Source organism: Parasteatoda tepidariorum, chromosome 3, assembly GCF_043381705.1.
Source record: "Parasteatoda tepidariorum isolate YZ-2023 chromosome 3, CAS_Ptep_4.0, whole genome shotgun sequence".
Classification (NCBI taxonomy): domain Eukaryota; kingdom Metazoa; phylum Arthropoda; class Arachnida; order Araneae; family Theridiidae; genus Parasteatoda; species Parasteatoda tepidariorum.
The window spans coordinates 62957975-62972419 of NC_092206.1; the positions used below are offsets into that span (position 1 = coordinate 62957975).

At 29.4% G+C, this 14445-nt stretch overlaps 2 protein-coding genes across 4 annotated transcripts in view; one reads left to right on the forward strand and one right to left on the reverse strand.

The window, feature by feature from the left end:
• The window catches only part of LOC107456278 (cytosolic carboxypeptidase 1), a 169935-nt gene that overhangs the window by 68116 nt on the left and 87374 nt on the right, over nt 1-14445 (reverse strand). The window contains exon 1 of one of the 3 annotated variants that reach the window (XM_043039430.2): nt 6719-6784. The exons of 1 other annotated variant lie outside the window; for it this stretch is intronic. The gene's annotated coding sequence lies outside the window, so the exon portion shown is untranslated. Of the gene's footprint in view, nt 1-6718; nt 6785-14445 lie in introns of those variants that run through there. One more of the 3 variants, XM_071178729.1, reaches the window with a different exon arrangement.
• On the forward strand, nt 6400-13094 carry LOC107456295 (uncharacterized). The gene is made up of 3 exons (XM_016074130.4): nt 6400-6526; nt 9837-9987; nt 12355-13094. Exons 2-3 carry the CDS (start codon nt 9863-9865, stop codon nt 12959-12961), a joined length of 732 nt encoding a protein of 243 aa, XP_015929616.2. The 5' UTR covers nt 6400-6526; nt 9837-9862; the 3' UTR covers nt 12962-13094.

Sequence of the window (14445 nt, forward strand, 5' to 3'; positions counted from 1 at the left end):
TTAAACAAAATTACTTTGTTACAATATAATATTCTAATACCAAAAAAAGTACTTACGTAGCGTGAAAATATCTTTTGTGATGTAACTCTTTCAAAAGTACATAAAAATAGTTGCCAGCAGGGGTGTGCATGTAGATTTATGAAATACACCTTGTTCGCCACCTAGGAACCAAATCTAGAACCCGACACTCGAAATATTTGCTCTGTTACAATCGTACCCTGTTACAATTGACCCCACTCTCCCCTACAGGTTCCACAATTATGTGGTGCCCTAAATGACTATTTCCCCCTCCCATTTTTTTTTTTTTTGGGTCAGATATTTTTTCCATTTGTAATTTTCCCTGCGTCACTAGCATCTTTAATTTAGTTTTTTTTTTTAAATTTGAAGCAAAAAAAAGTCAAATCTGCTATTTAAATTTCTTTCGATTGAAAATTATTTAGTTTCATATTCAAAAGTTCATTGCAAGGAAAACAAAACGAAAGTGTGTGTATAAGTATATAAATAACTTAATGAGTTTCTAGACAAATTTAATTTATTAATAGAAGTAGGAAAACCAAAAACGTTGTTGCAACAACTGTTAATACAAAATATATACTTTTAACTTTATTGGGCCGAGTTCTAATTACAAATTTCATATATCAAACAATTAAAAAATTATGTTTTATATTGAAACCATTCTGTTTCCTTTTGAAGTATGAAGGATGTTTGATAAAATGATTTAATTTCATTAGACCTGATATGACGAGCCCCAAGTATGGTCGGTGTATTGCCTTAAAGTAGTAGTTAAATTGAAAAATATGCATACTTTGTAGTATTCAGATCTGTTGAAAATATTTTCATATTATTTATTGTGGTGTGAAACCTTCCAAACTGACTTTTTAAAAATAATCGGAAGCTTACTTTATGAAATTTTAAGCAGTGTTAAGAAAAGTTTGTCATCACTCTAATTTTTCCTGGTGTGGGGTACTCACCAAATACCCACGTCGTGGTTATTTGGTGATGTATATTGAAGCGAGTACGCTGAAAATATATATATATATATATAATTAAATTAAAACAGGAAGACCAGAAAGAACTTTAAAATTGTTTTAAAAAATGCAATATGAAGCAAAACAAAGGAGTTAGATATTCGACTTCAATCCATTCCCCCCCCCCCATTTATTTAAGTTCAAGTAAATGCAATTTATACTATAAAATTTCTTGCTACTCAGTAAGCACGCATTTATAATACATTTGAACTCATTTTGATTTTAAATGCAGTTTTTAATTAAAATTTTATGTTGAAACATTTTTATAATTATAGGGGAATAGTATTTTTTTTAAAAAAAATAGGACATGCTCCGATGCTGCAACTCATTATGGGAAACTAAATTTTCTTTATTAAAGTTACTTTTAACAGTTATTTTAATGGAAAATTTGAATTAAGAACTTATCTGTATCAGGAAAAATAATGTTAGGAATAAAGTAATAGTAGATTACTCCAACAAATACATTTAAATGGATAAAATTGAAGAAAAAACAAGTAGCTAGAATTATGAGGTAATATTAACTTTTATAAATTTTATTTAAATTGCTAACAAACATTTTAGAAATATTTTGTTTTATCCTATGTTTAAAAAAAAATGCAATTGTAAATGTTAAAAATCTTGTGAATTGTAGTAATTATTCTAAAGATAATTGTTAAAAGAAATGACATGTGTCGCTAAAAGTTAAAAAAAGGTAAATAAGGTTTCAAAATATTGAAAAATATATGACACAATCATTAAGGGTTGCTGTTATTGACAACTGCCGATAGGATCTTTAAGAAATTTTCTCATGAATTTTTGATTTACAAAACACTGTCTTTCCAACAATCAACTAATTATTCTCCATAGGCAACTTGTACCAGAGCTTGTTTTGAAGCCCAAAGCTTATCATTGAGAGTTACAGAAACACTAGAATAAATGTGACATAAAAATAAAAATGGGCTAGAAATGAAGTAATCGTCCATTTCCTTGTAAGAAATCGTTGCAATCTGTTAAAATAAAAACTGCAAATAAGTGTTGTTACACTCCAGCAGAAATCTAAAATTAGAGAAAACTGAAAGTGACATTTTCTTCCTTAAGAGGAACCTTCTTAACAACATTGTGATACATCGGTCAAGTTTAAACATTTTTTTTCCTAAATAAAAAATAACTTAAAAAATTTTTAATCACCAAGTAAAGCAGACAAGTAGGAGAAAATGAAACAATTAGTTTTTTTTTATTATTATTATTTTATTATTTTTCTCTTTAGACGTACCCCGTTGCGCTTCTGTAAGAATGGATGACAGGTGAAATTACTTTTTTCTACGTACAAATTAGTTCTTTTTTAGATACTGTACTGGCTACGAGGTCTTAAAGGAATAAATTTCTCTCGAGTTATACCAGTAATCTTGAAGAGCAATGAGAAGCGCGGATGCTGACGACATGCTACTCGAAGTAAGTCTTGAAACGTTGCAGTTGACTTTCAATGTAAAATGTATGTCGATTGTATATATATATATATTGCTATATAATTGTTTGTTACAGAAATGCGACCTTGATATGCCTTATTTCGTTTAGAAATTCTAGTTTAATGAAAAAGATTAAAAATCAATTTTCTGTTTGGAAAATCAATTTTTAGAATCATATCAATATTAATTTCTTAAAATCAGTTACATGTTTTTCATTTTAAACGTCTGTTATTAAATAAAATAAGACATATTGTCATACTTAGGAGAAAAAAAAAATCTATGGAACTTTTAAATTGCATAAATAGCTTCTAAAATTACTTTTTTTATCTATGGCTGTGGACTAATTTGTAGCAGAAAAGTCATCTTATGCCTTATTTCATTTAAAAGTACTACTTCAATTGAAGAGGGGAGAAATACTTTCTTTTAATAAAACAAAAAAAGAATAGATTTTTGGATTTGTTTTCAAATTTAGAATTCTAAATTTTTATTGTTAACTGCAACTGTTATTGCAAACTAAGATACTTTGGGGTAGAAGTTATTCAACATAAATAAGTTATAAGTTTAAATAAATGTGAAAAGACTTATTTAACATATCTTATTTAAAAAAGTGTGAACTTAATTTCCTAAACTTCAACATAGAAACACAATAGACCAGGGGTCCCCAACCTTTTTGTACTTAAGAGCAAATATCACAATATTGGTCGAATGGCGGGCACCATTTATTTTTTTAAGATAAATTTATAGTTGATAGACATAGGTTATAATACACACTACATACCAGAGTTGGCCAAAAATGTAATCGATTACATTTTTTGATTACAGTAATCAATTACTTGTAATCATGATTACAATTTTCAANGAACTTTACCTTTACTGAGCTAGCGTACTTATGTATGTATTTGCATAGCATTTTATGGGGAAATGGAAAACTGAAATATTTCATCACAAGCAGCGGGCACACCTAGACCGACCGAAGGGCGCCATGGTGCCCGCGGGCATATGGTTGGGGACCCCTGCAATAGACTGTGATAAAACGTTTTTATCTAACTGATAAATTTTAACCTCGATCTCTTGAGAAACAGTGTATTTGTTATAAACCGTTATCCTTTCCAGACATTTAAAAAAAAGTCCTAATATTTCTATTCTATTATTAAAGATAAGAAACTGAAACAAACACGATATATGGGGTTCAACTTTCCGATGCAGTGTTCTCAGTTTTAGTCCATTTATTTAAAAAATATATTTCAAAACTTTTTGCTTATGAACATTACAGCCTTTTTCAGCAACCACTATTCTTAAAGGGACATAGAACTTAAGTACATTTCATTATTTAGGGAGTGCTATCCACGATCCAAAATGTATAATTTGACGTTCGTCTGAAATTTCCCACAATTAAGGGTTAAATAAGTGAAGTTGAATTTTTAATATTTTAAAAGTGAGACATTTTTTAGTTTACTATCCGAGTTATCTTAGACTATTTCAGGGCAATCCGTCCGTTAACCGCCCGAATCACTTAAGGCACAAAGCTACTTATAGAAAAATAACTTCCATTTTATTAATAGTCCACCTCATCAAAATCATTGTCTGAAAAAACTCGCTATCTTTATTATACCAGGACTCCCAAAAATCTGCAAAAAATGTTCAAGTGGTAACCAACTATTCATCAAAGAAATTTGAAGTTTTCCTAATTTCGTAACCATTACAACATGGCATCATAGATGTAAAATATCCTCAGTGGCAGATGGCAGATCATGGGTTAGAGTCTTGTCGTCAGACTAACCGTATGAGGCTTTTGTGGTTTTCCTCACCACGTAACGCAAATGTGGGTTAATTCCCTCAGAAAACCTCCACGATTGCAAATTTCATCTAATACTTGTTAAAGGAGTTCCCTTGTCTTCCGGATTGGGTTAGTAGTCATAAACTTAAAATAGGGTAGGCTGCTTAATAACGGTAGTAAAATAAAATAAAATAAAATAAAATAAAATCTAGTATCAGACTTCGATATATGCAGTAAGACTCCAAACCTTTGTGGTGATCAAGAAAATTCGAAGTTCAATTTTTAAATGCCAATTATTGTATGAATTTTGACCAGTTTTAAAGTTTTGGTCGACCTCTATGAGTCCTGTAATACTTTTCCAACGTAACTTTTTTTTCCAACTTAATCCTTTTTCAGTCGTACTGCAGTACAGGCAACGAGGCAAAACACACTAATATGCTAGTACTAAGGTAATGCAATACTAATGTACAGTGCGCTAATGATCGGATCTAATGATCGGATCTTCACGTTCTAGGAGTCAATCTTAATGGTTCGAGAAGTTGATTTCAAGTATGCTAATTAATAAATGCTGACGATATTTTAAGGTACAAAAGCAGTCACAGAAACGTACTTTCTCCGAAAAAATATGCCCTTTCTTTTTGACAGTTTGGAGCTTGACCCCCAAAATATAGGGGAAGCGGCAATCAGGAGAACAGTTCAAAGTTTTGACCCCTTAATGTTAATTTTACATTTTGCGTACTTCGCCATTTCTAGAGAAATTTGTAAGCAAACTAAAAAATTTATGCACACAAGAGTAAAATTCGTAAAAATATATTGTAGTAAATATTTATTATTTTTTATCATTTTATACAATAAGAATCAAAAAAATTTTGAATAGTAAGGCATAAAATTTTTTACATCATTTTAGATTATGCAATTTTACATGACAAAATACAAAATTTGTGCGAAATCGGTTCAATAATTCCTAAGAAGTAAAATTTTAAAAAAGTCGTATGCTTGAAATTCGATTTCTCAGGAACTATACAACCAATTTCGATAAAATTTCGTATTTTGCCATGTAAAATTACGTACTTTAAAACGGCGTAAAAATTGTATGCCTTACTATTAAAAAAATTTCCACTATTTCTTAATAAAATAATAAAAAATAATAAATATTTACTAAAGTTTATTTTTTGTATGGAATTATCTTTGGATAAACGAATTTTATAACTGAGCGCAAATTTTTTTCAATTCACCTAAAAATTTCTCGTGATATGAAATACGCAAAAAGTAAAATTAACATGATGGAGTATAATTTTCGGATTGCTCTCCTTATCAAACTATGGAAGCATATTTCCCAAATTGCGGCTCCCCCTATATTTTGGGTGTCAGAAATCAAAATCCGTCGAAAAAAGGCATGTTTATTCAGAAAAAGTATGCTTTTGTGTCTTTCATAACTTAAAATATCGTCTGCATTTACTAATTAACACATTTGAAGTGATCCCCCTTAATTCATTAAGAATGAGTTCTAGAACGCTAAGATCCGATCATTAGATCTAAAAGTTATTCAGGGTGGTCCATTATTTTTATTTATTTATTTATTTATTTCACGTATTGTGCGCCTAGTACACGTCGAATTCTGTCATCGAAGCTCTCAAACATAATTTAGCGGAGCCGTAGTGCCTCAGGGGATAGAGTGCTCATCTCTCGATGAGTCGTTCCAGGTTCAATTCTCAGTGATGACTGGTGGTAGGTTATTAAAGTTCCCTTGTCGTCAGGCTGTCCGAGGCAGATTTTTATGTTCTTCTCCTCCATATAACGTAAATGCAGGATTGTTCCACCAAAAAGTCTTCCTCGAAGGCAAATTTCCTCCCAATACTTGATCCAGGAGTTCCCTTGTCTTTTAGATTGGGCTCAAAATTACAAGGCTACGTAGTCGAACATTGGTAGTCATAAACTTAAAATCTGATTAACTGTTCTACGGTGGTTATAACGCAAAAGAAAAACAAAATTTAACGACTTGCAAAATGAAAGTCGATTGTTTTATTTTCCCGAGTAAAAACAAGATACAACAAATCGTATTGACAGTTAATGCTACGTCCAAGTTTTTTCGTTGTATTTTATTTAACAATAAAAATTTGAAATATAGATTTGAAAACGAATCAAAATTTCTCGGTATAGTAATTAATTACAAAACATTCTACCCAGGGATGATCAGGAAAGCGGTTAGATAATATTTTGAATCTAGATAAGTTTGTGAATCAAAAATCTTGTAGATTTGAGAAAACAGGCCGTATGTAAGTATGAAATTTTTTGTAGCATTTCAGTAGCAAAGATAATTTTTGAAAAATATTTAAAGTATGTAAATCTAAATTTTTATTCTAAAATAAATTAGAATAGATTAAGATACTTAATGGTAGAAAGGTATTCTATAGAAATAAATTTTAAGTTTAACTAAACATAAACTATGCTTTGAAATTTCTACTTACAGTCACTAAGTATTATCCAACCTATCATTCTATAATATTTATAACGAATAAATATCACACAAAGCCAAAATATTATTACGCACGAAACGATAGCGAAAGAAAGATTAAACTGAGTGAGATTTGAGTTTTATCATTGGTATGCATCACTTCAATTATTTCAATTGTTTTTCTTTCTTTCTTTTTTTTCTTTTTAGAAATCTTTGTTTCCCACTTTCAACATTTTTATTTTAACTTCTCCTTACTCACTGAGATTTTGTACTCACTGAGAATTTTTTTAAATAGGGTTCCTAAAAAAATAATTACAATGCTGAGTTATTTATTCGAAAACTTTACTCACAAATGTATACTTTCCTTAACACAACTTTTATTAAATATCTGACTCATGTTCAGATTGCTTTCTCTAAGGCTCAATAAAAACAAGAGACGAAAACTCACACGGCTACCTGGCAAAAAAAAAAAGTAGCAAATAAGTTAATAAGTTTGAAATTTTAATATGGTATTAAAATTTCAATTTGATTTGGTTAAAAAAAATCTGGAAACCTTAAAGAGAGTTTTTGGAAAATGCATACCAATTTAAAAATTTTATCGTAAAATTAGTTTTTAATAAGCATGGTTTTATTATTTAGCAGGTTACCACTTATAGAAATTTGTTTTTTTTTTAAAGGAATTTTAATTTCAACACATACTTTTTGCAAAAAAATAGATATAAAAAATTTGATTTAATAAATTGAGAAACCCACAAACCTACTCTCTGACCAGAACATAAAAAAATTCTAATTTTAAGTTGCATCATTAAGACGTAACGCACTGAAAATTTGTAAGAATTGAAATCTTGTGTAAATGTCCTTGCTATTAAACACGATATCCTTTCAAGGGGAATCATACTATAATATTATAAATATCAAATCGCGTTCAATGCAAGAAGTCTTATTTTTCATTTTTATGCATTTCAGATTATTTTTAAGTAAGATATAATGTTTTAAAATGTGCAGAATTCCAAATAATGCAACAATTTAAGAGAAATAATTAAAAAAAAGTTTTTAAACTTTTATAAGTGGCGTTCTCAATTTAATTTTATGATGGTTGGCATTTTCTTCAGAATAGCCACATAAAGTTAAACAAAATTAACCACTGTAATTGTATTGTTCTCTTGCTATCTTGTGACCAAAAATAAGCTTATTATTTTTTAAACAATTCTGCATTCTAATCGATTATATGATTTCGAATCAGCGATCAAGATTGTTATAAGTTTTGCATTCACTAACTTCCGATAAATAAAGCGTTTTTACTTAAAATTGACTTTTTCTGAAGAAAATATAAAACTGGAAGGAAAATTTCACCGGGGATAAATAGAAGAAAGAAAACATTTATTTTTTGAATACTTACATTTTTATTTCTATTTAAAGATTAAACTTTCGTATGGTATATTTTAAAACATGAAGATATAATTATATTCTGTTATGAGCCACCAACTGTCACCCATTCTTCTTTTATTTCGTGGCACAATTGGAAAGAAGTAATTCGCAAAGCGTAAAACATTGAACAAGTGAAAAAATTATTTTTCAAATAATTCATTGCTTATGAGAAGCAAACCTGTTCTTATAAAAGTTTTAAATCTGAAGTGAGTACGAAATGCGGGTTTCTCTTAAAGCATATTTATTTCATGAACACAAACATCAATATAACATAAACTAAATTAAACATTNTTTAGATCTATATATATATATGTATCGCTCATGGGCTGCAATAGTGGCACAACTAAAAAAACACGCATTTTGGACTAAGAACAGGTGTAAATATGAAAGTACACATTTTTTTCAGCAGCAATACTAGCACAACTCATAATTCAACTTGAAGGTAATCTTCGTTTAAGCAAACTAAAGAATTCCTATGCATTTCTCTTAGCAATGAGCACTTTAAACCCACTTATCTCAAAACATGATTTATTTCAGTTGTGCAGCTATTGCAGCCCATGAGCCATATTCAAAAATTCGCACTCACAATTTTAACTTCATGATTCAAATTGCTTTAAAATTAAAATAAAACGAATAATGGAAATTGTTTACCTCTCTCTCCATTAATGGTATATTTTTTTATCTGTTTCGCTGTATTTTTTTTATTTATTTTTTCATCTTTTTATTATTCTGTTTGATGTGACATTTGAAACCAAGAATTTTTCCCATCGGTCAACAATAAGGACATATATTTACTCTGAGGGGGATGAGTAAGGGATGATTTGGTAGCTGTTCCACCAAGGAAATATAAAAACTTGCTTGAAATAGAGGCATTTTCCTCTTCTTTTTTTAAGAGTTTTGATACAAAAAACTATCCACTTTTTTTCTCAATTTTCACAAATATTCAGTGAAAATTGTAATCTTTTAGGAAGTAAAAAAATTTGAAGATTCCTGGCAAATCAGTGGATTGGTGTAAGAAAATACACTGCCCGAGTGAGATTCAGGCAAGTCAAATAAAAGTCCCCTTTCCCTGCACGTGAACCGTGTTCGAGCAAAACGTGGCTAAAAGTGTTATAGTTTTCTTTCTACCACTTTTTAAATGTAAATTGAGCAATAATTTACTGATTTTGATAATTCGTTTTTAAAATACAAAGTTTTTTTTTATTATTTTTAAAAAAAAGTTTCTTTTTTTTTAAAAATTTTTTAAAGATATTTCACCGCGGGAGAAACGTTTCATCACAGATTCCATTGCCCCTCCATAACTAATTTAAAATATAAATAAATAAAAAGTGAGTGCAGACAAACTTAAGCCATAAAGTTTCAATTGCTGAAGGATTTTTTTTTTTAAATATCAAAACGCAAACTAATTATTGGAAGAGAATGCGTAATCCTAACGTGTCCTCTCATAATTTATTTTCATTTTGATATTTAATTTCTTTTTTCATTATTTGAAACTTCATGGACTACTCGAGACTTGTATGAACTCCCCTTTTCTGTATTACAATTTTTTAATTGCTTTTTGGAGACAAAAGAGAATTTGCGATGAGAAGTTTCTCCCGTCGTGTAACGTCCTCTTTAAAGCAACGTTATTTTATTGATTTATTAAAATTGCTTACTAAAAAAAGCACTTCAATTAATTTTATTTAAACTTATTTTTTTTTTAGTTCAAGAAAAGATAATTGGATGAAAAATGCTATCGATATTTGTCCTTTCTTCTGTGGTTGTGATCTCAATTTCTGATGCTTGGAAAATTCCATGGCGCCCTCTATTTTTACCAGGACAAAGTAGCAAATATTCAAATGTAGTTCCACAAGCGTAAGTATAACTTTTAATGAAAATTGTTATCAATTTCAAAAATACTTTCTTTTGAAATTAGTTCTCCAACGCACATCAATACCTATAAGTCCTCTCTTTTAAATACCAGAAGCCAAGTTGAGAACTTAACGTAAAGGAGAGTGTTTTAATTTGTGACATTTAAAATTTCTAAGAACATAATGGCAACATTAACATAATTTAAGTTTATATTTATGACTTTACCTGGTGGATTACATCACAGTAAAAGTTGGCTTGAAAGTCCAAATCCTTCACCCAGGAGCTCCTCTGTTTTCTGTATTGTCATCAAAATTACTAGACCTAAAGATTTGATCATCAATAGTTGATGTGAGTTGTAGCGTATCTACCACTACAAAATTACAACTACAATTCACTAGTATATAAGACATGTTAACTCGACTCTAGTCCGCCCGCAGCGAATTCGATTATGCGAACGAACGATACAAGCTTGCCTACGGAGAGGTTGACTCTATTTTAGAGAACAGTGGCATCCCAATGAGACATTTTCCACCACGGACCTACTTCATTGTGAAAGCTCAAATTCAGAATCTTGAGAACAATCCACGTAGTTTGGACTCATACAAAAGCGTAAGAGATCTTGCCCTAGAGTACAAAGATGACCCAGCTAATACAACACGGCAGTACTTCAGCACACTCTACGAGGCGGCAACTCAAGTTATTGAGAACAAAGAGAGAGAAATTTCTGAACAACAAGCCCCTTCAAACATCATTCCCGATCAGACGCCCGAGTTTACTACTGNAAGTTAATACACCTCTCACATTCAGCACTCAAAAAAATACGGTGATCTTAATACAGCTCTCCCGGCTTCGCACAAACCAGCAATGAATCAACTAGTGGCATCCATTCATCGAATTCTATCATAGCTATAATTCTGGTGGGGGAGTACTGTAGCGTATCTACCACTACAAAATTACAACTACAATTCACTAGTATATAAGACATGTTAACTCGACTCTATGTTGGGGTACCTTTTCATAGATGAAGGTTGACATGGTCTGCAACTACTCTCCCCACATGAGTTATAGTATATAGTTATATATAAGTGTGAATAGTTTCAACGTAAATGCCGGAATTGGGTTATTTTTTAGCGAATTTTACTTATTCAAGCAATTATATTTGTCTCGAAAAGCACAAGCTATGTAATAAATGCATGGGAACAATCGAGGCTAATATGATTAACATTTGTCAAATTTCACTGTTGTTTTGCAACTATAGAATCTGTGGTAATTTTTTTTTTAATATTGTAATTTGTGCTTCAGTTTTTCTAATTGTTTATGAAATATAATTTTTGAATGTTTCATAAGTGAAAATATCAAAAGAATTAAAACCTTCTCTCGTATTTGCCCTAACAAATGGGTCAAATATGAGACAACTACGATGATGTTGTCACGTACAGTTATTTTTAAATGTTAAGACGTGTAGCTTATCGTGTACCACATTAAGCGCTTAGCTTAAATAAGCCTTAGTTTTACGTGCAAATTTTTTTCTCCCTATTATCTCTATTTTACACTGTTTCTTGGAAATGCTTGATAAACCGGCCAAAATTCCTGTTGAAACTCACTATTCAGGACACACTTATTAACCTTAAAATGGTAACTTCCGGTTTAAAAATTAGTAAATAATCGTTTATCATATTTAACATACTTAACTTATATTAAACCAAATATACTATTTAAAAAGTGAACCTTCAATAATATATAACTTATTAGGGAAAAATAATATATCAAAAAACAAAAATGTAGAATGCTCGATATGATTTTCGAAACAACGAAAATTCTAACAAAATTCCCTTCTTTAAAAGATGATATTGTTAAGGTAGATATTATTTAAATTATAGATGATATTTAAATTAACTTTCGCAAGGTATTTTTTTAATTGCGCTTTTCAAATGTATATAGTCTTAATCGGTACTAATATTACACAATCTAAAAATTTTTTATGTGGGTTAATCATTAGGGATGACCCCCAAAAAATTTTCATTGCTTTTAGACATATAAAACAATCTAATGTGATTCTTTCCTTCTTTAATTTTAAAGGATTACAAATTTCGAATGTTAGTTATGTTTATTCCCATGTGAATCGAAATAAATAACTCTTTTTACGAACGAATATGTAAAGTGAAAAAGAAATTAATGAATGAATGAAATAAGCGAACTAGTAAAAAATAAACAAATAAATGAAAAGATAGAATCTATAAAAAAAACTCATTTTAAGTAACGCATCTTAAAAATATAAAAGCTTTCTCAGTCTTTGTATTGCAGATTAATCATCTATTTTTTTATTTGTATGTCTTTAAAATTTTTAAACGCATCACTTTTTTGTTTCAGATTCATGAGAACAAAAATTGTAGTTTTGGAGGAAAATAATTATAAGCACGAAGATACCCGCAGTAATTCAGATGAAGAAAATCATCATGATACCCACAGTTCCCAGGATGAGAATGACTATCGAAGTTATCGATATGGATACAAAAAAGAACGGAACAATGAGGAAGATTATCACCGTAACGAAAATTTCAAAGATCACCCTAACGAAAATTTCAAAGATAATCAAGGTTATAGCAGTAAACACCTCGGATTTAAGTTTTCTACACCTGTTGCATTATCTCCATGGAAACCTATCTTAATTCATTCAACGGGTTATATGCCGTTAAAATACCTTGGGGAAGACGAGAATCTGGTTAAGGCTGTACTCCAGAAAGCTGTAAAGGAAGTTGAACCAGATCCTAAACCTCATCTTATTTTGCCGACTGGTATGCAAAAGCTTCACAATCCTCCCTTACGAAAACCTCGTTATAAATATAGAAATTCGCCTTACGGAAACAGCGGAAATCTTGGTGTGCATTATGATGATGATGATTTAAGATTTTTAAGAAAAAGACGCTTTAGAGGAAAAACAAAAAGAAGAAAAAAGAATTATTCACCAAATTATTAATTATGTTTATTTATTTGACTATTTTTTCAGTCGCATTACCAACAATGTAAAAATTTCCGGATTATGGCATTAACTGGGCTTTTTAGGTGTGTCATCTGTAAAATCCATTTTACAGCAAAATGCATTAGTAGCGTAAAATATTATAATGTAATTTGTACAGTAATTATTTAATTAGAATGATTCAGCGATTTCTCTGTAATTATTACGGTAAAATTACGGTATATATCAGATTTTTTGTTCCACAGCATGTTCTGGTAAATAGATTTTACTGTAAAAAGCACCGGCACTATGAGTGTCGGTACTTTTGATTCGGAATTTTTTTCAGTTTTATTCCAATTTTGATCAAAATGAATTCATCAGTTTATTTTTATAATTTTATTAATACTAAAAAATCACTGTACGAAAAATTAATAGCAAGACAGATGATATAATTAACTGCTAATAAAGTAATGTTTGATCAAAATGAATTCATCAGTTTACTTTTATGTTTTTATTAATACTAAAAAATTACTATACGAAAAATTAATAGCAAGGCAGATGATATAATTAACTGATAATAAAGTAATGTGGGAAGTTTACATAGATTATGAAATCAACAACTAGAAATTTATGCAATCAAAATATTCCAGATTAACTGAAAACAATCTCTAATTAGATTTTAAAAATATTGCTAGAAAGGAAAATACTGTATATTGATAATTTACTCTGTTAATAATTTACCAAGCTAAATCAATAATTCAATTCAGTAAAGATTAATTACTTAATCATTAGAAACGATGACAAAGAATATGCAAAAAAATTTTTTGAGAGAACGACAGGTTTTGAAAATAATAACTTGCCTTTCCTTTATTGATAAATAACTTTTAAATATTCTACAGTTTTTATCATCAGCCTACATCAATAGTAGAAATGTTAATAATGCTAGAGACAATTAATTGAAAAATTGTTTTTAAATTGAAAATGAAATATTTGTGATTTTTAAAAATTTGTGATTTGTTTAAAGCTTCTTGTTCTTCAAAGTTTATTAACACTCATTTCTAGTGGAAATGATAATATGATATGAAATTATTTAAGCGAATCATTTAAAATAATATTTTGAGTTTACTTTGTTATTCGCTTAAAATGTCAGTTTTCGTTAAGCAGACTATCAAATTTAATTTCAATTACGTAAGTTAAAAAATAAATTTTGGCAATTTTTGTTTTTGAATCTCTAATTTGCTCAATATAACTAGAATCCGACTGCATGCATTTTAAATAACAATATCCTGATTTAGAAATAGGAAAGATGTGCTTAGATTAGACATATATAGAATGCTTTAGGGAATAGGAGCATAAGAAGTGCTTGTTGATTTGCAGACAAAATTTTATTATATATTTACAGACAGTATTTGCTATAAAAATGTAGACTGTAGAACAAAGGTTTTATAAATGAATTGCGTATTTGTTTAATGAAAAATTTGAATGATGTGATATTTAATAAAGTT

Excerpts from the sequence above, each read along its gene's own strand:
- LOC107456295 (XM_016074130.4), top strand. The coding sequence starts at position 9,863 with ATGCTATCGATATTTGTCCTTTCTTCTGTGGTTGTGATCTCAATTTCT. Across the intron at positions 9,988-12,354 it reads TCAAATGTAGTTCCACAAGC|ATTCATGAGAACAAAAATTG; the intron begins GTAAGTATAACT and ends TTTTTGTTTCAG.